The sequence below is a fragment of the Phocoena phocoena genome, chromosome 4, assembly GCF_963924675.1.
Source record: "Phocoena phocoena chromosome 4, mPhoPho1.1, whole genome shotgun sequence".
Taxonomy (NCBI): Eukaryota; Metazoa; Chordata; class Mammalia; order Artiodactyla; family Phocoenidae; genus Phocoena; species Phocoena phocoena.
Window position 1 is genome coordinate 36,989,550 of NC_089222.1, and position 9,833 is coordinate 36,999,382.

The 9,833-nt window shown below is 43.1% G+C and overlaps 1 protein-coding gene across 1 annotated transcript; it reads left to right on the plus strand.

Moving 5' to 3' along the window:
• The first annotated feature begins 1,909 nt into the window (after window positions 1–1,909).
• Window positions 1,910–2,528, plus strand: LOC136122656 (tropomyosin alpha-3 chain-like). Its single transcript, XM_065876723.1, has 2 exons — window positions 1,910–2,387; window positions 2,449–2,528. Exons 1-2 carry the CDS (start codon window positions 1,910–1,912, stop codon window positions 2,526–2,528), a joined length of 558 nt encoding a protein of 185 aa, XP_065732795.1.
• The last annotated feature ends 7,305 nt before the right edge of the window (window positions 2,529–9,833 follow it).

Genomic DNA, 9,833 nt, shown 5'->3' on the forward strand with positions numbered 1-9,833 from the left:
ATCATAAAGCTGATGTCAGACACTGATGGAAAACTGAAATTTCCAGTTACTAGATCCAAGCCAGTTCACAGAGTCAGAGCCCATCGATTAAAGGGAATATTGGGTCCCCACAATGCCACCACAGCATGGCAAGTATCTCTCTAACCTTTCCTCAAAGCCAGAGTAACTGTGTGCTGAAGAAAATGGAATACCCAGATTTTCTTATTTTGACTGCACCACGAGGCATGTGGGATCTTAGCTCCTCAACCAGGGATCAAACCTGTGCCCCCTGCAGGGGAAGTGCAGAGTCTTAACCACTGGACCGCCAGGGAAGTCCCCAGACGTCTTGAGGATAGTTAGAGTGAGATCACAGCTGACAACAATATTAGAGAACCCCAAACACCACCACGGTCCTCCAGTTAAGAGGGAGCCTTATAGATACTAGATTGTAAATGGTGTTTGGGTTCAAGTGCATCTCACAATGGATCCAATAGATCCAAGGACCCACTCTGTTTCTGTATCTCTAGTCTCTGAATGCCTAATGGGATAGATATACTTAGAAGTTTGCCCTTGGTTTCCTGACCTATGAATTAAGGAACATTATGATTAAAAAAGGTGCAGGGCACCTTCCCTCCAAGCCAGGACAGTACATCAGAAGCAATATCACCTGCCAGACAAATTGCAGAGATTAGTACCAAAAAAGGCTTAAAAGATTCAGGGATGGTGATTCCCATAATATACCTAGTTATTTCACCTACCTGGCCTCTGCAAAAAAATCATGTGGATCATGGTGGGTGCCAGGGGACTACTATAAACCTAAAATAGTATCCCCAATTATAGTTTCTGTGCTAGATATGAATTTTATGGGAGCAGATCAACTCAATCTCTGGCACTTCATTTGTGACTACTGTTTTGCTAAATGCTTTATTCCTGATTCTCAATAGAGAGGATCAAAAGCAGCTCATCTTCACGTTTCAAGGACAGCAGGAAGTCTTCACTATCTTGCTCTAGGTCTGTGTTAATTTTCTGCCGTCTGTCATGGTCTACTCTATAGCGATCTCCATCATCTTGCTGTTCCACCGTGCATGCGTCATGCTAGCCTTCTACACTGATTGACATTTTACTAATTGGACCTAATAAGGAGAACAGGTCAAGTAATTCAAATGCCCTATTAAAACACGTATGTGTCAGAGGGTAGGCAGTAAGTCCTTGATGAGCAAGGGGTCTGCAACATCAGTGAAATTTTTTAGGGGTCCAGTGGTCTGGAACATGAAGGGCCATACACTCTGAAGTAAAGCCTGAGAGCCTGACAATGGTACACCAAGTAACTGTGCAATTGGAGCTGCCCGTCATGAGCTTAGTGTTAACAGAAACTCCCAGAAGAAGGTTGAGAGGCAAAGAAGCAAACTACTGCATGAAAGAAATGGTAGATTTAGGGAGACTCAAGTACTCCAGAAGATGCAAAAAAAATATGACTTGTTGGCCTAGACCTACATATCACCTGCCTCTGTTGCATTGATGCAACTCTCTCAGTCCACACCTATTCCAACTGAGGGAGAAAGAAGGACCTTGAACTCAAGTCAAAGACAGTTTTGTAGTATGCTATATTGGGTCCTATAGAAATGGATCACCGCCACATTATGCCACAAAGAGACTCCTAATAACCAGGTAGATAGAATGACCTATTTTCTGGGTGTCAGTCAGCTTCTCTCCTTGCTCAGTTCACTGCTTGCACAACGGGCTAATGAACAAAGTGGCCATGGTGGCATGTTCAGATCCTGTACACGAATCCAGTAGCAGGGGCTCCAGGGGAAGTAGGGGTGAGAAGTGGCTGCAACTCCGGGCAGAGGAGGCAGGAACCCGAAGGCGAGCAGGGGTCGGGTGGGCACCACGGCGGGGGTCACCATCGAGGCGGTGAAGCGCGAGACTCATGTTCTGCAGCAGCAGGCCGGTGACGCGGAGGAAAGGGCCGAGCGCCTCCCGCAGAAGTGGAGGGAGAAAGGCGGCCTGGGAACAGGCTGAGGCGGCCTCCTTGAACCGTAGGATCCAGCTGGTTGAAGAGGAGCTGGACCGCGCTCAACAGCGCCTGGCCACTGCCCTGCAAAAGCTGGAGGAAGCCGAGAAAGCTGCTGATGACAGCGAGAGAGCCATGAAGGTCGCTGAAAACCGAGCCTTAAAAGAGGAAGAAAAAATGGAGCTCCAGGAAATCCAACTCGAAGAAGCTAAGCACATTGCAGAAGAGGCAGGTAGGAAGTATGAAGAGGTGGCTCTTAGGTTGGTGATCATTGAGGGAGACTTGGAAGGCACAGAGAAGCGAGCTGAGCTGGCAGAGTCCCGTTGCCGAGAGACGGATGAGCAGATCAGATTGGTGGGTCAGAAGCTGAAGTGTCTGAGTGCTGCTGAGAAAAAGGACTCGCAAAAAGACGACAAATGTGAGGAAGAGACAGATTCTTACTGACAAACTCAAGGAGGCAGAGACCCGTGCTGAGTTTGCTGAGAGATCGCAGCCAAGCTGGAAAAGACAGTTGAAGATTTGGAAGATAAACTGAAATGCACCAAAGAGGAGCACCTCTGTACACAAAGGATGCTGCACCAGACTCTGCTTGACCTGGAGGAGATGCAGAGCACCCCAGTCCCGCCCTGCGCTGCCCCTCCCTCTGACCCCGACTCTGCTGAGGCCAGCCTGCCCGAAGCTGACCTTGAAACTGATAGCTGATCTCTAACTGGAAGGCTGCTTTCTCCTTTCATCATGTCTCCCACCCCCTCCCCTGTGTCCTTTTCACCAAACTGTCTCTGAATCTGAATCTCTCCAGAGATTCCAGTTGGACTAGAGGCTGAGCACTTTTGGGAACAACTGTTTAAGGGAATGTGAGCAAAGTGTCTTTAAAAGCATGCTGTGATGTACATATTTTATAATTACCTTTTTTGTTGTTGATGTAGCAGCCATTTGTAAAACATTCCAGATAATTCCATAGTTCTGAAGCAGCAGTCTAATCCCTGTCTCACTTTTGGAAGGTAACTTTTCGGCTTAATGCATATTGCCTTCTCCACAGAGGAGGGGAAAAGGTATGGGCCTGCCTTCCTGAGAACCAAACAGCCCGGAGAAAGGCTTCATTTTGGGAAACCTCGTTGCTCTGTAAAAAGTACCCACCAAACCAGAGAGGTGATTCCAGGAGGAGTCAGCAAAAAAAAAAGTACTGTTCACGTTTTCAGCTGAAAATGGTATCTTTGGGCAAATTTTGTTTTTTTTCATCAGAAGTGACCAAACAAAATTAAGATGGCAAGGACTTCCCTGATGGCGCAGTGGTTAAGAATCCGCCTGCCAATGCAGGGGACACGGGTTCGAGCCCTGGTCCAGGAAGATCACACACGCCATGGAGCAACTAAGCCAGTGTGCCACGACTACTGAGCCTGTGCTCCAGAGCCCACGAGCTACAACTACTGAAGCCCGTGCGCCTAGAGCCCATGCTCCGCAACAAGAGAAGCCACCGCAATGAGAAGCCCGTGCACCGCAATGAAGAGTAACCCTCGCTCGCCGCAACTAGAGAAAGCCCGCGTGCAGCAACGAAGACCCGACGCAGCCATACATACATACATACATTAATTTTAAAAATGGCAAGACTTCTGTCTGAGACCAAATCCTTGTCCTAGCTCTACCCCATTCCCAACCGCTCACAGAATGGATCATGTGCCCTTTATGTTGAGGTGACCACCTATTTGCTCTCCTGCTTCCTTGAAAGAAAGAAAATTATGTTTTGCCACTGATCGCCATCTGAAACTCATCTCAGCACCCTTTCCTGGGTCTGAAGCTGCTGTCTCTAACAGTGCCATCTCATTGTGCTTTGTATCAGTTAGCGCTGGAGAAATCTTAAGTAGCTTGTGTACAAAGCTGTTTTTAAGTTTTGTACTATTTTGAAACTTTGCTTCTTTGGGGTTGGGGCACACTGGTCACCTCACCTGGCTGTGAGAGCTCTCTAGTCTGTGGGCTGGCAGTGTGCTGATATTTTAAAGTTTCTTTCCTCACCCAATCCCCCCTTTTTGGTGAGGTTTCAGTGAGGTTTGTTAGGTGTGCATCCTACAGCTTAATTAGCTTAAAATGTACTCTCCTTTGGTGTGGTCTCTTTGGGGGTCAGTTGGGAGAAAGAAAAACCAATAGTGTAACTGTTTTGATACTGAAAATTGATAAATGTCTTTTTGAAATAAAGAACCAGTCCCTCCCCCCTAATAAAACAACAACAAAAAAACAAAAGCAGGGGCTCTAGCAACCAAGAATCAGCCTATCTTCTACCGCTTTTAAGGACCCACTTGCAGAATTCATGCTATCTGTTCCTACAGCCTTATACCTGCTGCGTTAGAGATCCTGATTCCCAAGGGAGCATTGCTTCCTAGAAACAACATTAAGTTTCACTGAACTGGAAATTGAACTGCTTTGAACTCCTCATGCCAGTGGATAAGCAAGAAAAGAACTACTCTACTGACTGGTTTAGTTGACCCTGATTGTCATGAGAAGGTGGGGTTGTTGCTACACAATGGGGGCAAAAACAAGTACATCTGGATTGTAGGACTCACTGAGGCACCTCTTGGTGATTCTCTGGCCATGAATAGTTGTAAATGGACACTCGAAGCAACTATTGCCTGACAAAGGAAAACAACTGAGGGTTCAAATCTATCAGGGATGAAGGACTGTGTCAACCTACCAGGTAAGCAACCTACAGCAGCTAAAATGTTGACTGAAGGTGAGAGAAACTACAATGGGTGACAAACGAGGTAACTGATGAATATCAGCTATGAGCCTGGGACCAGCTGCAGCAGTGACAATTGTAGCTTGGTTTGTTAATCCTCTTTAAGTCTTGCTGAGAAATGGAAACTGACTGATACTTGGAAGGACTGGTCTTGCATCTTCCTTCTTAATGAAGTACAGGAAGTATATCTTGTTCTCATACAAGATCTAGGATATTATAACAGGATGCAAGTAAATCTGATTGGTTCAAGGGATGTAGTATAGGAGACCCAGCTTATGTATCACCCAGGATGCACTCATCCCTGCCGCTCATTCCATCCAGGCATCAACCATCTGCAAGTCTTCTAGCTATTCAAAATATCCCTACAGTGGTTAAGTCCCAGCCACTGCCACTGTCGTCGTACACTGTTCGTCCCCACACATAGCCCCAACTGGCACGTGGAAACTGTCCTATTGCAGGCCAGAGGCTCTTGTTGCCTCAGTGGCTGCCTGGAGGGTCTGCATAATACAACCTGGACACATAGGAAGTTAATGCCTCATAGGGTGGATTTCAGCACTGAAAGCAAGTAGGTAGGAAGGACAACAGGAGATAAAATTTGCACCCTTCCTTCTCTACAATGGACTGCTCTGAGATGCAGTCTTTCCATATGGCTTCTCTGGAGACATCTTGCAAATCTAGGCATCTCGTTCATGGTGTTGTGAAGTTTTGGCCATCTCAGTAACTCATCCCTTTGAATTTTCTCTCCTTTTTCTGCCTCAATTCCCTTTGACTCTCATTCTTGCTTCCCTGGGAATGCAGCCACCCCACACTACCCCCAATAAAATGTTATCCTGTCAAACTTTGATGTAGATTTTTTTGTGTGACCCTGAGCTAAGATGTCAGCTATTTTAATTTTTTTAAAAAGTGGGTGATTCAGGACTCTGTTTCCAGTCCAACACGTAAAGTGCTTAGAAGTCAGCATTCCTTCCCAACAAGGAAAAATCTAAGCAAACTGAAAAATCGACAATCTCTTCTAAGATCTGTCAGAGATGTGAGGTCACAAGGCAAACTGCTGCCCCCCAAATTGGAGAGACACACAGGTGAACACAGAAAACCACAACTTACCAGAGCAGAAATCCATGAACAGACATCTCCATGAGAACCAGTTCCAGGGCAGGAAAATCTGAAGTGTAGTTGATGAACTGATGATGGAGGCTTAGTGTGAACAAGTCTGAGACTTAAAAACTACAGGAGGAACCAGTGATGGGGCAGGACAGGATGGGGGGAGCACTGCTCACACTTTTGTGAGTTTTACCTCACAGGTCCTCACAGTCAATACTAGAGGAAAATCCCCTCAACCTTCCAGCAGGGGAAAAAGGAAGAGAAACCATTTTGAAATATGCTAGAGGATTCTGTCTTCTCAACAACCACCCCCACCCCCCACCCCCAGGAGAAACTATTTTACCAAAACTTAACCTGCTGAGGTTTTATCAGAGCCTGACCAACTTGAGGGAAGGGAAACACCCAACTCCAGCCCCATCTAACCATACTGTACCACCTAAGGGGTGGGGTGGGGGGAATACTGAGAAGTACCGGTGAACTTCACAGTCCAGGCACACAGACTCATGAAAAAAGGGAGACCTAATCACAGAACTTTCAAATGCTGCCCTCTCCTCCTCCACATGTTACCACCACAACACTAAAGACCTACATACTTCAATTCCTGGTACATCACATCCACCTTTCAACCAAAAATTACAAGGCATACTAAAAGGCAAAAAATACTGTTTGAAGAGGCATGACAATCATTAGAACCAGAGTCAGATATGGTAGGAATGTTGGAATTATCACAATAGTAATTTGAAAACACTGTGATTAATATGCTAAGAGCCTTGATGGTAAATGTAGACAACATGCAAAAAAAGGACATGTAAGAACACGAAGTAGAGAGATGGAAATTCTAAGAAAGTATCCTAAAGAAATACTAGAGATCAATAAAGACGTTTGATGGGCCCATTAGGAGAATAGATACAGCAGAGGAAATAATATCTGAACTTGATGACAATGGGAACTTCCAAAACTGGAAAGCAAAGAGAACGACGAATTACAAAAATAGTACAGAATATCCAAAAAATGTAGGACAATTATAAAAGGTATAACATACACATAATGGAAATAGAAGGAAAAGAGAGAAAGGAACAGAAAAACTATGTGTAACAACAATGACTGAGAATTTCCCCAGATTAAATGTCAGACACCAAACCACAGATCCAAGAAGCTCAGAGAACACCAAGCAGGATAAATGCCAGCAAAACCACTACAGATTGGTATTGAAACTTCAGAAAATCAAAAATCTTGCAAGAAGCTGGAAGGAAAAAACCCTTATCTATAGAGCAACAAAGGTAAGAGTCACAACCAACTTGTCCCCAGAAATCACAGAAGCAAAAAGAGAATGGAATGAAATAAAGTGTTGAGAAAAAAAAAACCCAACAACCAAACCCTATTATCCTAGAACTCTGTACCCTTTGAAATATACTTCAGAAGTGAAGGAGAAATAAAAACACTCTCAGACAAACAAAAATTGTGGGACTTTCTTGCCAGTAGACCTACCTTGCAAGAAATGTTAAATTCTTCAGAGAAGGGAAATGATATAGGTCAAACACCTAACTACATAAAGAAGAATATCAGAGAATGAATAAGTGAAGACCAAATAAAAACTGATTTTTCATAATTCTTCTAACAGCTAGCAATTTATTCAAAATAATTACAATAACGTTTTTGATTATGTATGCTTATGTGTGTACATATAAAACGTACATATATGTGTGTATATATGTATATGTGCTCATATATGCATATATACAAGTGAAATGAATGACAGCAATGAAACAAGGGAAGGGAGGAATTAGGATTATTTTGCTATTATAATGTATTCACACTACCTGTGGAGTGGTACATAGGCATACCTTGTTTTACTGTGCTTTGCTTTATTGTACTTTTTACAAATTGAAGGTTTGTGGCAACGCTGAGTGAACCAAGTCGACTGGCATCATTTTTCCAAGAGCATTTGCTTACCTCATGTCTCTATGCCACATTTTGGTAATTCTTGTAATATTTCAAATTTTTTCATTATTATATTTGTTATGATGATCTGTGATCTTTAATATTACTACTGTAATTGTTTTGGGGTACCATGAACTGCAACCATATAAGACAGCAAATTTAATAAATGTATGTGTTCTGACTGCCCCACCTACCAGCCATTTCCTGTTTCTCTCCCTCTCTCCTCAGGCCTCCTTATTCCCTGAGACACAACAATATTGAAATTAGGGCAATTAATAACCCTACAATGGCCTCTAGGTGTTCAAGTGAAAAAAAGAGTTGCACATCTCTCACTTTAAAGCTTAGTGAGGAAGGCATGTCAACGCTGAGATAGGCTGAAAGCTAGGCCTCTTGTGCCAAACAGCCAAACTGTGAATGCAAAGGAAAAGTTCGTGAAGGAAATTAAAAGTGCTACTCCAACAAGCACATGAATGATCAGAAAGCAAAACAGCCTCATTGCTGATATGGAGCAAGTTTTATTAGCCTCCAGAGAAGATCAAAATCAGCCATAACATTCCCTTAAACCAAAATCTAATTCAGAGCAAGGCGCTAATTCTCTTCAATTCTCCGATGTCTGAGAAAGGTGAGGAAGCTGTGGAAGAAAAATTTGAAGCCAGCAGAGGTTGGCTCATGAGGTTTAAAGAAAAATGCTTTCTCCATAACACAGAAGTACAAGATGAAGAAGCAGGTACTGAGGTAGAAGCTCCAGCAAGTTATTCAGAAGATCTAGCTAAGATAATTAGTGAAGGTGGCTACACTAAATAACAGGTTTTCAATGTAGATGAAACAGCTTTATATTGGAAGAAAATGTCATCTATTACTTTCATAGCTAGAGAGAAGTCAATGCCTGGCTCCAAAACTTCAAAGGACAGGCTGAGTCTTGTTAAAAGCTAATGCAGCTGGTGACTTTAAGTTGAAGCTACTGCTCATTCACCATTCTGAAAATCCTAGAGCCCTTAAGAATTATGCTAAATCTACTCTGCCTGTGCTCTATAAACGGAACAACAAAGCCTGGATGACAGCACATCTGTTTCCAACATGATTTACTGAATATTTTAAGCCCACTGTTGAGACCTACTCCTCAGAAAAAAGATTCTTTTTGAAATATTATGGCTCACTGACAATGCACCTGGTCACCCAAGAGTTCTGATGGAGATGTACAATGAGATTAATGTTGTTCTCATGCCTACTGACACAACATCCATTCTGCAGCTCATGGGTCAATGAGTAATTTTGACTTTCCAGTCTTATTCGTTAAGAAATACATTTCATAAGGCCATAGCTGCCATAGAAAGCAATTCTTCTGATGGACCTGGGCAAAGTAAATTGAAAACCTTCTGGAAAGGATTCACCATTCTAGATGCCATTAAGAACATTTGTGATTCATGGGAAGAGGTCAAAATATAAACACTAACAGGAGTTTAGAAGTCGATTCCAACCCTCATAGATGATTTTGAGGGGTTCAAGACTTCAGTAGAGGAAGTGATTCAGTAGAGGAAGTGGTAGAAATAGCAGGAGAACCAGAAGTAGAGCCTGAAGGTGTGAGTGAATTGCTGAAATCTCATGATAAAGTCTAATGAATGAGTTGCTTCTTATGGATGATAAAGAAAGTGGTTTCCTGAGATAGAAACTGCTCCTGGTGAAGATGCTGTGAAGACTGTTGAATTGACAACAAAGGATTTAGAATATTACATAAACTTAGTTGATAAAGCAGTGGCAGGGTTTGAGAGGACTCACTCCAATCTTGAAAGCAGTTCTACTGTGGGTAAAATGCTATCAAATATCATTGTACACTACAGAGAACTCATTCATGAAAGGAAGTTAATCAATGTGGTGAACTTCACTGTTGTCTGATTTTAAGAAACTGCCACAGCTACCTCAACTTTCAGCAAACACCACCCTGATCAGTCAACAGCCATCAACACTGAGGCAAGACCTTCCGCCAGCAAAAACATTACAACTTGAAGGCTCAGGTGATGGTTACCATTTTTTAGCAAGAAAGTTTTTTTTTTTCTTTAAAGCTGTGGTTTT